The 21,058-nt window shown below is 38.4% G+C and overlaps 1 protein-coding gene across 1 annotated transcript in view; it reads right to left on the bottom strand.

Annotated features, from left to right (window-relative positions):
• The window catches only part of LOC126279098 (ATP-binding cassette sub-family G member 4-like), a 359,996-nt gene that overhangs the window by 24,890 nt on the left and 314,048 nt on the right, over positions 1 to 21,058 (bottom strand). Inside the window, exons 4-8 of the mRNA XM_049979571.1 lie at positions 18,372 to 18,517; positions 9,634 to 9,872; positions 2,140 to 2,286; positions 1,827 to 1,984; positions 1,456 to 1,624 (exon numbers count right to left, since the gene is read on the bottom strand). Of these exons, the coding sequence (XP_049835528.1) occupies positions 1,456 to 1,624; positions 1,827 to 1,984; positions 2,140 to 2,286; positions 9,634 to 9,872; positions 18,372 to 18,517 (859 nt within the window). The remainder of the gene's footprint in view (positions 1 to 1,455; positions 1,625 to 1,826; positions 1,985 to 2,139; positions 2,287 to 9,633; positions 9,873 to 18,371; positions 18,518 to 21,058) is intronic.

Genomic DNA, 21,058 nt, shown 5'->3' on the forward strand with positions numbered 1-21,058 from the left:
TTTGTGACTATTACAGCATCGTCTATCACAAAGCGAAAAAAGTGGTCCAACGAAAACATTCATATTTCTTTACGTAATACACGAATATGTAATAAAAAATGGGGGTTTCTATTTTAAAAATGCAGTTGATATCTGTTTGACCTATGGCAGCACCATCTAGCGGTTCAACCATAGCACCATCTGGTTTCCCCCTTCAAACTAGACCAGTTTCATTCTTTATAGTTTTGCTGTTTGACGCTTATTTCATGAGATACTTGGCCCAGTCACTATCAATGGACCACCCTGTATATGTATTAGGGTTTCTTCTCATTACATTCAGATATGGTCGGTCGGAAGAATGACCTTGAATCCCTCCATGGACGCTGTTATTAGTCTAATGTTGTCTTTGTAGTCCTTATTAGGGTGATACATAAGAAGTTGTAATATATTCCTAGATTCCTTACTTAATACTGGTCCTTGACTCTCTGTAAGTAAACTTGTGCAGAGTAGTTAATGCCTATCTTCTAGCATCTGCCAGTTCAGGTTTTTCAGAATTTGTGTGATGCTCTCGCCTGGGTCAAACAAATGTGTAACCAGTCATGTTGCCTTTTTTCGTATATGCTTAATATCCCCTTTAGTCTTATTTGTAACAGGTCCCACACACTTCAGCAGTATTCTAGGATGAGCCAAAAAATGTTTTGTAAGTAATCTCCATGGTAGACTGATTACATTTTCCCAGTATCCTACCAATCAACTGATGTATGTCAGTTACAAACATGATTGAATCTATGTGACCATTCCACTTCATAACCCTACAAACTGTTACACCAAAGTATATGTACAAGTTGACTGATTCCAATTCTGACTCTCTGATACTGTATTGTAGCAAAAAATATGAGCTGCAGGCTCCAAACATGCTTCCTGGGCAAGCCTGAAGTTACTTCTACAGTGGGTCATGACTGTCTGTCAAAGATAATCTGCTGCATCCTCCATACCAAGAAATCCTCAGACTAGTGAAAAGAGTCACGCCATGCTCTACATGATCATACTTAGGGTAATTGGTGTTGATGTGGTACTGTGTTTAATACTTTTTTGGATGCCAGAAGATACTACATCAACTTGACAGCTTGATCCTTGGCTTTCAGTATATCATGTGAGAAAAGCAGGAGTTGAGTGATGGATGTTTCCAGAAACCATACTGATTGGCTTGGAAGAAGTCATTCTGTTTGAGCACAGGCTGTCTTCTAAGAATCCACAGTTGGATGTCAACTGACAGTGGGCAGTATGTTTGAGTATCACTTCTGCTTCCTTTCTTGCAGATGAATGTAACCTGCTTTTCTTTCAACTACTGGACACACTTGAAAGAACAGAAACTGACAGTGGCTGAAATTTAAATTGCTCACCATATTATGCAAGAGGCCAGTCACATTACAGAATGCATAAAACCAGTGCAATATTATAACACATAATACTTACATGCATGAACAGTTGGAACAGCATTTGAGAAGAACAGGAACATGAGGAAGAAGAACAGACACGCCACATTACTTTCCACTTTTGCAGCATCATTTCCAATCCCATAGTATAGTGTACCAAGTAATAATCCAACAACAACATGTGTTACAAATCTTATATAGGCCAAGTGCTAAAAAAAAAGAGAGACAACATTTATTTTCACCTCTATTCAAAGTTATAGTACAAAGAAAATATAATTTACAGAGTACTCTTTGCTCATAACAACTGATGGTTTAGAGGATAGGGTGTATACAGCTCTAGAAAAAGACATAAATAAAAGAAGCCTTTCTTTCATCTCATACTGTCATGTATAGCTATACAGAAACACATACCGTATCGCGAAATGTACACCGCATTGACCTTTGCAACAGAATAGCAAATTGTCTCCATCTGCTAATAGGATAGGGAGAAGAGCAGTACCATTTCCTTACAGCTGCCCTATTTTGTGCACCAGGATCATGATTTGCTTCTCCATTACTTATCATCCGAGCTGTAACATGTAACATTTTTACCTATTTTTTCATAAAAGTGTGCCAGACATATCATTTCATTTTGTTTAAGAATGTACATTTCCACAAACTAACTTTAAGTACACACAGAGTTTGGAATAAGTGAATTATGAAATAAGTGGATCTCTTTACTTACTTTCTTCATTAACAGTCTCCTCCTTTGGATCATGTAATTCCATAACATCCTTTTCCTCATGGGCTTCATTTGAAAAATTTTTCTGCACATAGAAATTGACCAAATTTTCTATTGTTTGTCCTCGCTCTTTGCAAGCAACCTCAAGCGCTTAAAGAGAAATTTTTAAGAATAAATTGTTAGTTTTATGTAGATAGACTATAAGTCAGTAATTGTTTAAATATTGGAAAATTCAGGATGGACTAACAAAAATATGAATTAAGATAAACTGCATAAACTGCTGCTCACCACATAGAAGAAGTGTGGAGTGACAGACAGGCATATTTTAAAGTAGATTAAGCTATCAGACAAAATTCTTCATCAGATTTAGAAATCTACATACACACACAATTCGCATACACATGGCCACAGTCACCTCTGAGTGCAGGGCTCGAGAGCAATGAGTAGCAATCTCAGCTGGTACAATATTGGGGTAAACAAGAGACCTCAGGTGAAGAGGGGTATGGGTAGCAGGGCCATGTGTGAAAGCAGCCATCTATTTACCAACTTAGCTACAAATTCACAGTACCCTATCTGCACACTATCACTGATCAGCTCTCTGTTCACATGAATGGCCATCACAAAACTGTGGTGCTCTGAAACATATTCTCTGTTCTCGCAAACCTAGTCTTTATCCTCCACCTAACTCTATGCCTTTTACTGCTCCCACTTCAGCTGCACATGTGCCTTTTTTCTCTTCAGTACACTTAGCCAACAGTGGCCATGTGCATATGAATTGTATGTGTATGAATGTGTGTGTGTGTGTTTTTTTTCTAAGTCTGACAAAGGACTTTGTCTAATAACTTAGTATACTTTTAAATGTGCCTGTCTGCCACTCAACACCTCCTCTATGTTGTAAGTAGCAAGCTATCCTATTTCATATTGATTACAAGTTTACTAATATGATAAATGTACCCTATGGAGTAATGTACCCTATGGAGTAATGTCCCCCCCCCCCCCCCCCCCCCATGAACGATGGATTTTGCCATTGGTGGGGAGGCTTGCATGCCTCAGCGATACAGATAGCCATACCGTAGGTACAACCACAACGGAGGGGTATCTGTTGAGAGGCCAGACAAACGTGTGGTTCCTGAAGAGGGGCAGCAGCCTTTTCAGTAGTTGCAAGGGCAACAGTCTGGATGATTGACTAATCTGACCTTGTAGCAATAACCAAAATGGCCTTGCTGAGCTGGTACTGCGAACAGCCGAAAGCAAGGGGAAACTACAGCCATAATTTTTCCTGAGGGCATGCAGCTTTACTGTATGATTAAAAGATGATGGCGTCCTCTTGGGTAAAATATTCCGGAGGTAAAATAGTCTCCCATTCGGATCTCTGGGTGGGGACTACTCAAGAGGGTGTCGTTATCAGGAGAAAGGAAACTGGCATTCTACAGATCGGACCGTGGAATGTCAGATCCCTTAATCAGGCAGGTAGGTTAGAAAATTTAAAAAGGGAAATGGATAGGTTAAAGTTAGATATAGTGGGAATTAGTGAAGTTCGGTGGCAGGAGGAACAAGACTTCTGGTCAGGTGACTACAGGGTTATAAACACAAAATCAAATAGGGGTAATGCAGGAGTAGATTTAATAATGAATAAGAAAATAGGAATGCGGGTAAGCTACTACAAACAGCATAGTGAATGCATTATTGTGGCCAAGATAGATACGAAGCCCACACCTACTACAGTAGTACAAGTTTATATGCCAACTAGCTCTGCAAATGACGAAGAAATTGAAGAAATGTAGGATGAGATAAAAGAATGTATTCAGACAGTGAAGGGAGACGAAAATTTAATAGTCATGGGTGACTCGAATTTGAGTATAGGAAAAGGGAGAGAAGGAAACATAGTAGGTGAATATGGTTTGGGGCTAAGAAATGAAAGAGAATGCCGCCTGGTAGAATTTTGCACAGAGCACAACTTAATCATAGCTAACACTTGGTATAAGAATCATGAAAGAAGGTTGTATACGTGGAAGAACCCTGGAGATACTAAAAGGTACCAGATAGATTATATAATGGTAAGACAGAGATTAGGAACCAAGTTTTAAATTGTAAGACATTTCCAGGGGCAGATGTGGACTCTGACAACAATCTATTGGTTATGATCTGAAGATTAAAACTGAAGAAACTGCAAAAAGGTGGGAAATTAAGGAGATGGGACCTGGATAAACTGAAAGAACCAGAGGTTGTACAGAGTTTCCGGGAGAGCATAAGCGAACAATTGACGGGAATGAGGGAAAGAAATACAGTAGGAGAAGAATGGGTAGCATTGAGGGATGAAGTAGTGAAGGCAGCAGAGGATCAAGTAGGTAAAAAGATGAGGGCTAGTAGAAATCCTTGGGTGACAGAAGAAATATTGAATTTAATTGATGAAAGGAGAAAATATAAAAATGCAGTAAATTAAGCAGGCAAAAAGGAATACAAACGTCTCACAAATGAGATCGACAGGAAGTGCAAAATGGCTAAGCGGGCATGGCTAGAGGACAAATGTAAGGATATAGAGGCTTATCTCACTAGGGGTAAGATAGATACTGCCTACAGGAAAATTAAAGAGACCTTTGGAGATAAGAGAACCACTTGTATGAACATCAAGAGCTCAGATGGAAACCCAGTTCTAAGCAAAGAAGGGAAAGCAGAAAGGTGGAAGGAGTATATAGAGGGGTCTATACAAGGGCAATGTACTTGAGGACAATATTATGGAAATGGAAGAGGATGCAGATGAAGATGAAATGGGGGATATGATATTGTGTGAAGAGTTTGACAGAGCACTGAAAGTCCTGAGTCGAAACAAGGCCCCCGGAGTAGACAACATTCCATTAGAACTACTGACGGCCTTGGGAGAGCCAGTCCTGACAAAACTCTACCATCTGGTGAGCAAGATGTATGAAACAGGCGAAATACCTCAGTCTTCAAGAAGAATATAATAAGTCAATTCCCAAAGAAATTCAGGTGTTGACAGATGTGAAAATTATCGAACAATCAGTTTAATAAGCCACGGCTGCAAAGTACTAACACGAATTCTTTACAGATGAATGGAAAAACTAGTAGAAGCCGACCTCGGGGAAGATCAGTTTGGATTCCATAGAAACACGTGAGGCAATACTGACTCTACGACTTATCTTAGAAAATAGATTAAGGAAAGGCAAACCTACGTTTCTAGCATTCGTAGACTTAGAGAAAGCTTTTGATGATGTTGACTGGAATACTCTCTTTCAAATTCTAAAGGTGGCACGGGTAAAATACAGGGAGCGAAAGGCTATTTACAATTTGTACAGAAACCAGATGGCAGTTATAAGAGTCAAGGGACATGAAAGGGAAGCAGTGGTTGGGAAGGGAGTAAGACAGGGTTGTAACCTGTCCCTGATGTTATTAAATCTGTATATTGAGCAAGCAGTAAAGGAAACAAAAGAAAAATTCGGGGTAGGTATTAAAATCCATGGAGAAGATATAAAAACTTTGAGGTTCGCCGATGACATTGTAATTCTGTCAGAGACAGCAAAGGACTTGGAAGAGCAGTTGAATGGAATGGGCAGTGTCTTGAAAGGAGGATGTAAGATGAACATCAACAAAACCAAATCGAGGATAATGGAATGTAGTCGAATTAAGTCGGGTGATGCTGAGGGAATTAGATTAGGAAATGAGACACTTAAAGTAGTAAAGGAGTTTTGCTATTTGGGGAGAAAAATAACTGATGATGGTCGAAGTAGAGAGGATATCAAATGTATGCTGGCAATGGCAAGGAAAGCATTTCTGAAGAAGAGGAATTTGTTAACATCGAGTATAGATTTAAGTGTCAGGAAGTCACTTCTGAAAGTATTTGTATGGAGTGTAGTCATGTATGGAAGTGAAACATGGACGATAAATAGTTTGGACAAGAAGAGAATAGAAGCTTTCGAAATGTGGTGCTACAGAAGAATGCTGAAGATTAGATGGGTAGATCACATAATGAATGAGGATTGGGGAGAAGAGAAGTTTGTGGCACAACTTGACCAGAAGAAGGGATCGGTTGGTAGGACATGTTCTGAGGCATCAAGGGATCACCAACTTAGCATTGGAGGGCAGTGTGGAGGGTAAAAATCATAGCGGGAGACTAAGAGATGAATACACTAAGCAGATTCAGAAGTATGTAGGTTGCAGTAGGTACTGGGAGATGAAGAAGCTTGCACAGGATACAGTAGCATGGAGCGCTGCATCAAACCAGTTTCAGGACTGAAGACCACAACAACAACAACATGGAGTAATGTCCTAAATTCTGCATGAAAAATTATGAACAAAACTAAAAGATGTATTTTATTATGCTTTTTAAACTATTCCAAAAATATCAGTGGATTAAACAGTTTATCACCTGATGATTCAAAGAGAACTTAGATGTTGACCTCCACTTCAGAGATGGCTACATCAGTACCTCCATCAATATCAAACCTACTAACCACCAGCAATACCTCCACTTCGACAGCTGCCACCCATTCCATACCAAGAAGTCCCTTCCATACAGGTGGTGGTGGTGTTTAGTGTTTAACGTCCTGTCGACAACGAGGTCTTTAGAGATGGAGCGCAAGCTTGGGTTAGGGAAGGACTGGGAAGGAAATCGGCCGTGCCCTTTCAAAGGAACCATCCCAGCATTTGCCTGAAACGATTTAGGGAAATCACGGAAAACCTAAATCAGGATGGCTGGAGATGGGATTGAACCGTCATCCTTGCCACCTTTGGTCATCACATCTGCAGTGACGAGCAGTCCTTCTCTAAATATACTGAGGGTATCACTGAAGCCTTCACTGAACACTGACCATAATTATCCTCCCAGCTTTGTACAAAAACAAATCTCCTGTGCCTTATCTTTCCAGTCTCCCTCCACCTCCCAAAGTCCCACAGTCCGGCAAAAGAGGAGCATTTCCCTAGCAACTCAATACCATCTGGGACTGGAGCAACTGAAATACATTCTCCATCAGGGTTTCGATTACCTCTCGTTGTGCCCTGAAATGAGAAATGTCTTACCCACTATCCTTCCCACCCCTCCTACCGTGGTATTCCGCTGTCCACCCAACCTACACAATATACTCGTCCATCCTTACACAGCTCCTGCTCCCAATACCTTACCACATGGCTCATACCTCTGTAACAGACCTAGATGCAAGACCTGTCCCATACAGCCTCCTACCACCACCTACTCCAGTCTGGTCGCTAACAGCACCTATCCCCTCAAAGGCAGGGCTACCTGTGAAACCAGTCATGTGATTTACAAGCTAAGCTACAACCACTGTGCTGCATTCCATGTAAGCATGACAACCAACAAGCTGTCTGTATGCATGAATGGCCATTGACAAACTGTGCCCAAAAAACCAAGTGGACCACCCTGTTGCTGAAACTGCTGCCAAACATGATACCCCTCATCTCAATGACTGCTAAACAGCCTGTGCCATACGGATCCTTCTCACCAACACCAGCTTTTCTGAATTGCGCAGGTGAGTACTTTCCCTGCAATACATGCTATGTCCCCATAACCCTCCTGGCCTCAACCTTCATTAGTCACTGTCCTCACCCATCCAGACCCCTCCCTGTTCCCATTCCAGCACTAAACAGCCGTCATTTCACCGCCACCCCCAGTCTTTTAATTTCTTTTTATTTTTATTTCTCTCCTTTCCACTACTTACCCCTCCCCCCTCCGCACCTTCTCTCCTGCCCTCCATCTAAACAGCAACACTTCACTGTCTGCCACTCCCACCATACTATCTCTCCCCCTCCCCGCCACAGCCTCCTCCTTACCCCCACCGAGTCACCAACTCCAGCATGCACTGGTGCCGCTGCTCGCACTGTAATTTCAGCTCTCTGAGACTGCAGATGTGTGTGCAAGTTGCGTTTCCGTCAGTGTGTGTGTGCATGTGTGTATGCGTGTCTACTGGTGACAAAGGTCTTAATGGCCGAAAGCTATGAGTGTGTGAATCTTTTTATTGTGTCTACCATGACTGAGCATCTCTGCTATATGGTGAGTAGCAAATTTCCTTCTCAGGTATTGTTAAGGTCAATTAAAAATTGATAATACGTGATTTTAACAAATTCTTCTTTTCTTCCTGAAACATTTCTGTTTATACAGGTCATTTACAGAGTCTCTTTTAATCTTCTCTTTTCTCCCATAGTCTGTCATTCAACACATTGGCCAATTAATAGAAATAATTTCATAGAAAGCGTTTTAAAACACAATTAAATCTGACATAAAAGAAAATCGTTTTTGATCAGATGTTTGAGTGGAGTGAAAACAAGACTCCCTAGAAATTACACAATGCATTTTTGTCTGAATTTTCATAACCGAATGAAAAATAGAAAATGGACAAATGGGGTATCAAACTGACCAGCATGAGATCTGCTTTCGCAAAAATAGTTTAACTACTTAAAAGTAATCAGGCTAATTGATAAAAACTTTATTACTTACTTGAGCATAAATGAAATGTCAGAAAGTTCATCTCTTCAAGGCCTAACTATTTTGCACAAAAAAGTTTTAACTGTCAATGAAAACATTTGAAAAAAAAGGTCAAATGTTTTGTGAAATGATTTGTCTAAATATAAGAAATAAAACAGATCAGAGATATTTGAAATGCCTTTGAACAATACTTGAAAAAATTAACAGAAAATGAGGTGCTAATTGAGAAATTAAAGTTTGATATTTAACTTAAAATATTAGAGTTTTAAAGAACTCTAGAGTATATTTATCTGGTGGATTATGTAGATCATTCATCCTCATTTGCTGTAAATGATTTTGAACATTGTTCAATGGTGCATCAAATGTTTCTCTAATCTATTTTATTTCTTACTTTTAGACAAATCATTTCACAATACATGTGACCCATTTTTTCAAATGTTTTATTATTATTAAAATCTTAGGATTCTTTGGCTTGTTAAAATTGAGCTGAAAATAGTCTGTAGGATGTCAAGAGTAACCACTGCTGGATTATTCGAACATTCCTCTGTTAGACAAAAGCCACATGCTCATCAATTTTGTGTTTGATAGTAGCAACGTTGTTCTCAGTTTGCATATGACATCAGTGATTCTACTATATCTATCATTACTGAAACAGAAGGCATTTTTACCAAGGAATGTTCAGTATTGAAGCCACATGCATATTTGTAGGTAAAATTGTTCAGTATTTCACTTTTGATTATAATAAGAGTACTTACTAATGGATCACAATAGTGCCTAACAACCACAACTTCTGCAGCAGGTTACAGTGCTAGTACTGTGTGAACATCTAATGAGATCTCATAATGGATAACCAACAATTCAAAGACACTGCCCTTTGCAAAACCCTAAACTGACAGTTAAAGAAAATCAATGGTTTCAGTTACATAGACCAGACAAAACCTTTAAGCTATGTCATTTTATCAATAACACAAGTTGCTTTTTTAAAGAAGTAACAAAGATACTATAAAGGTGTGTAATACACCACAAATGTGTGCTTAACTTACCAAAGTCAGCTGGGTTATAATACATGGGGTAGTGAAATCCAGCAGCTTCAAAAGTTTCAATCATATTACTGATGAAGCCATTATAAATACACTGACCATCTGACATGATGAGCAAGTCATCAAACATTTGAAATAACCTAGAACTCGGCTGATGCACAACACATATCACAGTTCGGCCACCTCCTGCCAGAGATTTTAAATGAGATATCATTTGTACAGATGATATGCTGTCAAGCCCACTGGAATAAATAAAAAACATTTAAAGTATTACAAATATTTTCTAAAATATATACATCTTGTATGCTTAATGCATCAGCTGATAACATATACTAAGTGAAGATGACATTCAACATTTTAAGTGTGAAAAAATGCCCCTTTTTATTAAAGCAGCATTTGTTCCTTAGAGTGCTGACAGAATTCTCCACTAAAAACAAATATAAAAATTATACTAAAATACATAGAAACACAAATAGATGAAATAAAATGAGTTACTAAATTTAAATTTGTTGGAGAAAACATTTATCAGAATGGACCACAAAAATTTGCTGTAGATGCAAGTAAAAAGGAAATGACAGCAGAACACATACATAAAAGCAGCTTGTAATTGGGACTAATTCTACCTGAAGAAGGAGCCACTGGCTTCAAAAGCCTGCCTAATTACAACCCTGTTTTATGTGTGTGTTCTGCATCGCTTGGTGAGTAGGTTTTTTATCTATCCAATTAAATTTTTTGTCAAAAACTGATAGTTTTTGTTGTTATAAAACTAAAACACTCTACCACAATGGAAACGCCAGCTTGTTTATATCTAAGTGAATGCTTGACAGTGAACTATATTTTAGGCAGAACGGAGGTCTTGAAAGATGCAGTGTTAGAAACATAATTGTTGCAATATAAACCACAGATAGTTAGAAAATGAGAAGTAAAGAGAAGATCTATTAAAATACACAGAAAATATCAGAAGTAATGGCAAAGTGAAGGTTAATCTTTGGACACACTGGCCTGGGGAAATTGACGTGTTATCTCTTCTTTTCTCTAGCCAATGAATGGTGGTCATGACTTTTTCATGTGTTTCTCATGTTACTGAAGTAGTCAGTTTCAATCCATGTATGGTGCACAGGAATTCGTGTGTTTTGTTATGCACTGTGAAATGAAATAGTCTCAGAGTATTGGTGGGGCAATGTCTGACAGAGTTTCTGCGCTTTGTGGCATTTGCTGTTCGGGCAGTTACTCCATGATGCCAATGATCCTGGCAAGGAGGTGCACTGTCGCTCATGAAACCTTGGAAATCCTGACAATAGAATGATGTCAGGAAAATTGAAGTTGGATTTGTCTGACAGGTCTTGAGTGAAAAAGACTGAGTTATGTTCACAACTATTTGGAACTTTTGTTCTGTCAGTAGCTGTAATGTGGAGTGTATGTACTGCAAATGAGAGACAATATACACATATAAAAGAAGCTGTAACTGTTATTCAGTAGCATTTGGTAGTTTGAATTATTTTTGATATTGCACAGACATTGCAACCCTGGAGAAGGAGTCTAAAAGTTACAAGATCCAGACCACAGTTTTTCTAATTGCCATTTACATAACAAGCAGCCATTATTAATAAATAATGGTTATTGTAAAAATTTTACACAACCAACCCTCCTTAGAACCATCAACTGCAAAACATCTACAACTTCTACCAAATGAGTGACAAGAGGCTAATATAGCAAATATTCTGGTATTTATGATAAAATTCAACAGTAGTACGGGTTACAGAAACAAGAAAAGAACAAGAAAGAAATGAACAAAGAGCTAGAAATACCAAAACACTTCTTTTTTTAAAGAATAAAACACTAAATTTAGAAGGCTTTCAATGCAAGAATGCTAAGAAATCAGGAATAACAAACAAAAGAAAGGAAAAAAAAGACTCAGGGAGCAGATGAAGGTGTACTGAAAAAAAAAGGAACCAATAAAGAAAGAAGGGGTACTGAAGTTGTTGTGTAATCTCATTTGGTCAATTCAGGAGTTTAAAAAATAGCAAAACTTACAATGCAACTGTTCATAGCAGAAGATGATTTGAAAATTTTGAAAGGTAACTGGAAAACAGCAAACTGTTTTTTGTGATGGTATTACTGTGCTACAGGTCAAGATCAAAGATTAGTTGGCACCCATACAGAGGGCACTAAAAACATATACATATGCATTAATAGAAAGTATGTTTGTAATTGCCTTAGTAGATGGTATGTTTGTTATGCCATTAGAAACTGGATTGAAATACAACTTCAATTTGTAGTATGACATTTATTTAACAGACAACAATTAAAAATGGTATGATAGTGTTGCTTATGATTAGTAAATCAGTGAGCAAATTGAAGTCTTAGTAGTTGTTTTACCAGCAAACGGAAATTTTAAAACAATATTAAAATCTGGGAATGTTGTCGAATTTAAGCTACAATGGAGATAAGTGTAGGGAACAGACACACAAACAGATAAGAAAACTATGTATTTGTGATAAGTCTGAACTTAATGACAATACTTTGAATAAATTACATGAACAACAAAAAGAAAAGATAGTCTGCTACTTACTGTAAAGATGACACATTAAGTTGTAGACAGACACAATTAAAAGACTCTTACACACAGGATTTTTGCCTCAGCCTTCATCAGAAAAAGAAAGAGAAAACACACACACGCACACACACACACACACACACACACACACACACACACACACACACACACACATACACCTTCATAGACATATGATTGTCATCTCTGGCAGCTCGGGCCAGAATGCAGTTGTCATGAGAATGGAAGCAGCAGTTTGGAAAGGGCAGGGATGGGGAAGGGATAGCAGTGTATGGGTGGGGGGGTGGGGGGGGGGGGGGGTGAGAAAAGTGCTGTCTGGGAGAGTGTGCAGGGACTAGATTGCCAAAAGGTGCAATGTTAGGAGACTGTGGGGCAGGGAGTTGGGGAGGGGGAAGGGAACAAAGCGAAAAAGAAGAGGAGTGCTGAAAATGGATGGGTGTGTTAGCAGAGGGCAGCACACAGAGAGGACGGGAGGTGAGAGCAGGGAGAAGGTGCAGGACAGAGAGGGTGGAAACTGTTTAATGGAGTATGTGAGGACAGTCTGTTACTGTACACTGAGGCTGAGATAATTTCAGGGATGGAGAACTTGTTGTAAGAATGAGTCCCAGCTGTGCGGTTCAGAAAAGCTGGTGGTGGTGTGGAGGATCCAGATGGCTCAGGTAGTGAAGCAGCTATAAAATCGAGCATGTTATGTTCAGCTGCAGATTGTACCACAAAGTGATGAACCTTGCTCTTGGCCACAATTTGATAGTGATTGTTCCTCCTGATGGCCAGCTGAGGTGGAACAAAAAACTTTGTCTTTAAAAAACAAAAGCTTATCTGGGTGGGATGGAATACCCACATCTGTAATCAAGAGAGTGGATAATATCATTTCACAACCACTGTCATTTATCATAAACCACCTTTTTAACAGCGATATTTTCCCAATGTATTAAAATATGCTGAGATAAAATCACTATTTGGAAAGTGTTTGACAGGAGAAGTGGAAAATTTCTGCCGTATCTCTCTTCTGCTGGTACTTTCTAAAATGTTCAAAAAGACTGTAGCAAAACAAATTCAAAAATTTCTTACTGCAAATGACATAATTTTTAAAAATCATTTCAGATTCCAACAAGGAAAAAGCACTGTAAATGCAATCAATGAGTTTACTCAAAAGATATTCTCCTCATTAGATACAGGTGAGAAGGCCACAAGAATATTCTGTGATCTGACAAAAACTTTTGATTGAGTGAACCAGGTCTTACTTCTACACAAATTACATATACATGGAATCAGAGACAACACTTTAGAATGGTTCATCTGTTACTTAAGAAATAGACAACAAAGAGTAATTATAACCTCAAATGCAAGAAATTACTACTCAAACTGGAACACAATTGGCCAAGAAGTCCTGCAGAGTTCAATATTGGATCCTATCTGTTCCTTTTCTACATAGGCGACCTACCACATGCTACTGATGCTCATTCAGTTTTATCTACCGATGATACATGATGTCTAATTGAAAATGAGTGACTGAAAGAATTCTGGGAAGAGCCATAAATACATTAGAGAAACTTTATTCCTGGTTTCATCAAAATGGGCTGAAAGTAACTATAACTAAAACCAAAATGATGCAGTTCAAAGCTAAATCATTTGAAGGAAGTAAAATAAAGGTACTTTGCACTGACCAGGATATCACAGAAACAAAGACTGTGAAATTCTGATGCCTAAATCTTAATAAAATTTAAACTGGAACATATAAAGAGACTGCTTAGCAAACAAACTTAACAGTGTTGATTTTGCAGTATATATTTTGTCAGGAGCCACAAGCATAGACATCAGAAGATACCAGAATGAGATTTTCACTCTGCAGCGGAGTGCGCGCTGATATGAAACTTCCTGGCAGATTAAAACTGTGTGCCCGAATGAGACTCGAACTTGGGACCTTTGCCTTTCGTGGGCAAGTGCTCTACGATCTGAGCTCAGATGGTAGAGCACTTGCCCGCGAAAGGCAAAGGTCCCGAGTTCGAGTCTCGTTCGGGCACACAGTTTTAATCTGCCAGGAAGTTTCATATCAGCGCACACTCTGCTGCAGAGTGAAAATCTCATTCTGGAAACATTCCCCAGGCTGTGGCTAAGCCATGTCTCCGAAATATCCTTTCTTTCAGGAGTGCTAGTTCTGCAAGGTTCGCAGGAGAGCTTCTGTAAAGTTTGGAAGGTAGGAGACGAGATACTGGCAGAAGTAAAGCTGTGAGTACCGGGCGTGAGTCGTGCTTCGGTAGCTCAGATGGTAGAGCACTTGCCCGCGAAAGGCAAAGGTCCCGAGTTCGAGTCTCGTTTGGGCACACAGTTTTAATCTGCCAGGAAGTTTCTCATCAGAAAGATAGTCTATCACTCTTGTTTGCTTGAGTCAATTATTCATTATGGCTTTATCTTCTGGGGAAATTCTGCAAGTGTCAAGAGACTCCTAGTATTAAATACTACTACTACTACTACTACTACTACTACTACTACTACTAATAATAATAATAATAATAACAAGGAACATATATGTTGCCAAATAGTGGGTATCATGTTGACCACTGATAAAAAATCGAAAAACATTATATTTATTCCTTCCCTTTATGTACATGAGGTATTGTTGTTATATAATAATCAACATATACATAACTCTTTCTGTTTTGTCCACAACTAACGCACTCTCCACAGAGAGAATTATTAATTCCCAACACACCAATTAAAACCCCATACCCAAACAACAGAGTATATGGGGTTAAAAATTTACAATAAAATAAAAGGCAGTAATATATTTAACATGAAGTAGGTTCACTGAAAAGATTACTCTAGACTTGTCTGGTAGACAAGTGTTATTGTTTTATTCAATAATTCCTTGAGGTCAGATTTACAGTTTGAACAAGGAAATTAAACATTTGCTTTTGTATTCTGGAAACTGTAGATGTAATTGTGTAGGAATATCTCAGAAATGTATTTAACATAATGTTAAAATCCTGATGTATCTTAAGCACATCAAATCAACAAGATCTCAAAATGGATGTTATGAGATGAATAAATCTATTCGATTCTATCCTGGAATGAACAACACAAGTCTTGTACACAGAAGAAATGAAGATTACTGTGACCAATACTGTAAGTGATTTGGAAATTGGGGTGATAGGATTTCAAGAGAAACAGTTTGCTGTTATGACACACAGTTGAACCCACCAATAAATTTGGTCTAATTTTGTCAGTTGGCACAGAAACAGTTTGCAAGTATATGTGGAAGAGGAGGCTGATTTATGGTGAAATAATGTCTGGTGTGTTTTTTCATATGGAGACTTAAATGAATGATTACTTGAAGCTAAATGTACCTAAACATCCTTCATACATCTATTTTATTCACAATTCATACACTCTGTGTGCATGAGGAATTTTCTTTGCCTCGTTGATACATGAATTTACTTTAATGACAGTCCTCAAAGACACTGGAAGATGAGATACAAATACCTTCCCCCCACATTAAATTGGATTTAGTAATGTCAGACATCAATCATTGGCACTTACTTGAGGATGTTCTGTTATATCAGCCACAACAACAGAACCTATGGAAGAAAATGAAATATATGTGCATCAGTTTTAGTGGACATTTTGACAAAGTTTGCTTGAGTATCATTTTGCCATAATCAACTGATGATATCCATTTTGAAGAAGTGTACACTCGAAGGCGAATGGAATTCATATTTTATATTATACCATTTTAGTATTATTATGTTTACATAGTTTTTCACTAAAATGTCCATATATTCTTTGACTCTTTCTATATTAGAACATTGAGGAACCAGGTATGCTTGTCAGCAGAAGGGGAATGATTTACTGAACACTTTTTATATACAGAACTCAGTAATGTCTAATGAGATACATACAGAGTAAGAATGTGAAACAATCTGGGCAAAATGGGCGAAAGAAATGGCTAAAAGCTTGGAAAATAATCACACTTAAATTCTGTGAGCATGCCATAGTAGGAGATATCAATATGCCCTCAGTACAAGGTTATTCATAAGTACCTCCAGGGTTTGAGAAGACTATTGCATGAAAACTACAAGACATTCAGAAAACAGACACGTATCAGTGGATAGAGCATCTGTCCAAGTTTTTAGCTTAATTATCAGTATCCATATTGGCACTGTTTGTGATGCAGAAAATGTCAATATGGCCAGAAGAGCATGTGTGTTCAAGTCACTGATGTCACTGCAGCAACAACAGCAGCCCACTTTGGAAATCTGTTCATCAGGTTGTCCATATGCAGACATGAATTAATATGGAGCAGATGATTTGCCTACATGTTTTAACACTTCTGCAACTGTATCACAGCACTTATTGCAAATCAAAACTTGGAGATGTGCTCTGTCCACCAATATCCATCATTTTTCTGTAAGTCTTGTAGTTTTTTATGCAGTTGTTTTCTGAAACTCTGGAGGTACTTATGAATAACCCTGCAGAATAGAACACATGCCTTTAGACTGGGAAGAAGGTGCAAAGAATTGTGCAACTTTTGAATCATGGATATACACACAAGCAAGACTGACAACATTGTTAACTTTTGTATTATCTATTGCACACCAAAATGTAAATCAATGTTTTTATTGATTTGAAGATGTTTGTATTTTCAAAATCTTAGAAATTTACTGATGGAAGGTTAAACTCAAAGTATCAACAGTATTAGGAAGAGGACAGATTGCTACTCACTATAAAGATGCCATGCTGAGTTGCAGACTTGCATAATGAAAAGACTGTTACACATTTAGCTTTTGACCAAAGCCCTCTTCAGAAAAGAAAACACACACACATTCACAGAGGCAAACAAACCTCATGCACATGTGACCACCATCTCTGGCAGCTTGGACCGGAATGCATCTGTCATGATGAGTGACAATCTGGCGTGGGGCAGTGAAGGAAGGAGGAGGGATAGCATGACACAGGTAGGGGGAGAGAAGAGTGCTGTCTGGTGGAGCGTGCAAAGACTAGAGACATGACAAGAGTGCCAGGCACAGCGTCAGGAGGCTGTGGGACAAGGGGTTGGGGGGGGGGGGGGGGGGGCAGGGGCAGAGAAGGAAAGGAGCAGTGAAGGGGAAAGATGGGTAGGTGCATTGGCACAGAGCAGCACATGATGAGGATGAGAGAACATAAATAGGATAAACAGGGGGGAAGTGATATAGGACAGAGGGGATGGAATCTGTTGGGTAGAGGGTGTGGGACAGTACATGACCATAGGTTGAGGCTGGGATAACTTCAGGAGCGGAGAATGTATTGTAAGGATAACTCCCACCTGTGCAGTTCAGAAATGCTGGTGGTGGAGGGGAGGATCCCAATGGCCTGGGTTGTGAAGCATCCACGATAAACAAGCACATTATATCCATCTGCATGTTGTACCACAGGGTGGTCTACCATGCTCTTGGCCAAAGTTTGGCAGTGGCCTTTCATCCTGGTCAACAGCTGGTTGATAGTCATGCCGGTATAAAAACCTGTGCAATGATCACAGAAGAGTTGGTGTATGACATTGCTGCTTTCACTGGTGGCTCAGGCTCTGATGGGTTAGGATAAGCAAGTGAAAGAACAGGAGTAGGAAGTGCTGGGTGGGTGAATTGGACATTTTGTGCACCTGGGTCTTCTACAGGGATAACTAAGAGTATTGTTATTGACAATAATGCATTTTCAAGAAATCAGTGAGTCTTCTTCACAATAATGTGGCCACAGTTTTTGTTAATGCATTTTATGAAATTTTCCACTGAGATAGTATTTTCTATGTTATTATACATTAATTTACATTATGTAAGACACTGTGAAAGATCTTCTCTATGGTATGAAAATTAGATGAAGCAGGATAGATCTTCTCTATGGTATGAAAATTAGATGAAGCAGGATATACTCCAAAGTTTTGCCTAAAATGATTTTGTAGTTTAACATAAGATCTTCCCCTTCTTCAAAACTATTTTCCCTAGATTGAATTGAAGCACAAATCTATACATTATTGACAGTCCATTCTTAGGTTTAAATTCACACTAAACTAACAAAGATCCAATAAAGGACTTCCAAATGAACTCTATGCTAAATTCGTGACAGAAAAGAAATAATCAAGGAAAAAGAAGTGTTTATGAAGTTATGTTGTTGGAATGAGAATTTTTTTTTTTACCTTGTTGGTTCATCAAAGAACATGATTGGAGGATTAGTAACTAATTCAACACCAATTGATAATCTCTTCTTTTCTCCTCCTGATAAATTCTTCACTCTAGTATTCAAGCTGTCTTGCAGATTCATCAGTCTTAAAATGTAGTTCACCTACAAAATATGGATGATTTCATGAAGATCTCATAGTATATATGGCATAAAAATTACACTGACAGAATCATTAAAATATAGGCATTCTGCTTTCTATTTGATAACAGGCAGAGGCAAACAGAAAAAGACAATCACCATCTTTCAGAACCAACAGTTCTGACAGGCATCAAGAGGAAAGTAAGGATTGTATTTGGTAGCTAACCCTTTAAGTGAGAAAAGGTTTTTCTAGTTTAACAATGAAATGCATGTCAGTATGTACTCTTTGGGAACAGTAATGAATAAACCTGCTCAATTTATTATGTATTTTTAAGTCTACTATGAAGTATTGGATGGTAAATATTTATGCCAGTGAATCATGTGCAAAAAATTAAAATTAGTAATTCCAGTAGTATATATATTACCAGATTTACTTAAAGGGTTAAACTGGCAAGACATCCAGGCACTTAATTACTGGAGATTGCTAATGCATATTGTCATCAATTAAATACTAGCAACAGGCAATACTTGAATACTTAAGTAGTAAAAGTTGACAAGTGAAAGGTAAGGAAAAGGCACATTAAAATAGAAGAATAATTTAAGAGTAAAAGTAACAACTCTCTGAATAGTAGAAGTGTTGAGTTGCAGGGACACAGAAAAGAGTGAAAGCTTCACTAGCTTTATGTTGAATCCTTTTTTGAGCTAGAGTACAGACATACATATGAGCACATCTACAGTTGTACAGTTACAATGTATCAGCTGAATGCACAATGCCAGGACTGGAGTTTGGCAGCTAGACTGAGGTGGAGGGGTTTTGTCATGTGGAGTGGATGAGAGAAGAAAGGTCTTGGGGAGCAGAAGGAAAAATTGGGAAGGGTGGTTGACAGCTCAGTGAGGAGGTGTACAAGATATTAATGAAATTCATGGGCACCAGAGATGGTGAGTTTGTGCAACACATAATGACAGTCACATGGGGGAGTGAACTGGAAAGGGATGACAGAACAGCAGCAGTCTGATGATGTCACAAACTGACAGATGAGTGGATTCATATAAACAGTTCTATTTTCTGAGCTTGTTTGATGAACTGCTTTCTGAGTCATTAAAGCCTCTGATGATGTCTCCAACATTAAAGAAATATCAGCAATAATGAAAGGGGAGACTGCTGGGCTGTGGGCGTGGGGGACGGGAATTAGTAGAGATGGAAGCCAGGAGAATTACAGTAACAAAGGATGTGATGCAAGGATAACTCTCATCTATGTACCTCAGAAAAGCTGGTGGTGGGGGTCCAGAATCCTTGTCACCTCAATCTCTGTTAACCCTCTGTATCCACACACTCTGCCCAAGCCTCTCTTTCCTGTTTTATTTTATTGATTTATTTATCTCTTGTTCTGGTGATCCATGTTGTGACTCTATCACAGGATATGGAACTGTGTTCTGTCACCCCTCGCAATCCATCCCCCACATCATTTTTCATCATTTGCTGCTTAAAATCACTGGCTCTAGTGACTGTGTGTTGCATTTCTATTTTGTGCACTGGCTGCCTTGCTTCAAGCCGCCAGCTACTCTACCTCAATCCTCCCTCCCATTTCCCCTCTCCTTTTTTTCAGTCCCCTAATCTGCCTGAGACAACCCCTCACCTCAGTCTACTTGCTGAAAATAAGTCCCAAATGTACAATGTAACTGTAAAAATGTGCTGTGTGTTTGTGTGTGTGTGTGTGTGTGTGTGTGTGTGTGTGTGTGTGTGTTCTAACTCAAAAAATTGGCCAGGTGTGAGTAGGACTCAAGCTCCGAAGGATCCGTACAAACTTAATTACATACATAGACAGTCCATCCATCTCGGGAATTGAGAATCTGTATGATTTTTGCCTGTTATTGACATTGATAGTGGTGAGATATCAGTCCTGGGAGGTCCAAGACTTTTGAGAATGTTTTAATTTTAAGTCTGAAGTTCAATAACAAATGACAAAATATATATTCTTTTTGTGTGATATAATTACAAATTAACAATTTTTGGATTTTTTCCTTTACTTGTACTTCAGAAAAACCTTGCTTCTTGTTAAATTTCATGATTCTATGTCAATGGGAAGTATCCTATTTGTCTCAGTGAGGGAGCTTGTGAGTAACAAAATATGTGACATAAATGACCATTTCTTTTGATTGCATTTATTTAGAAGCTTATATTTATTAGACTGCCAATGGACCTTAGACTTTAGTATGTGACCTAAATTCAACTTGGTATGTCCATCTGTTCCTGAGAAAAAAGGGGTCTTATCAGATGGACTGACAGGCAGGCAGTTGCATTATATATGACAAAAACAAATTTTCAGTTTTTTTTTTTTTTTTTTTTTTTTTTTTTTTTTTTTTTTTTTTCCCTTCATCCGAGAATTTCCATTATTGTTATACTTGCTGGATGTTTTGGTTTGTGATGGCATTCTGTTACACGTGAAGACTGCACCACTCCATTTCTAGAAATTCTACTAGAATTCAAAAAGTCACAATACTACAGCCACTAAGACATCAATTTATTGAGAAAGGAGATCACATAAATACAGAATTATGGTGATT

This window comes from Schistocerca gregaria, chromosome 6 (genome assembly GCF_023897955.1).
Source record: "Schistocerca gregaria isolate iqSchGreg1 chromosome 6, iqSchGreg1.2, whole genome shotgun sequence".
Lineage (NCBI taxonomy): Eukaryota > Metazoa > Arthropoda > Insecta > Orthoptera > Acrididae > Schistocerca > Schistocerca gregaria.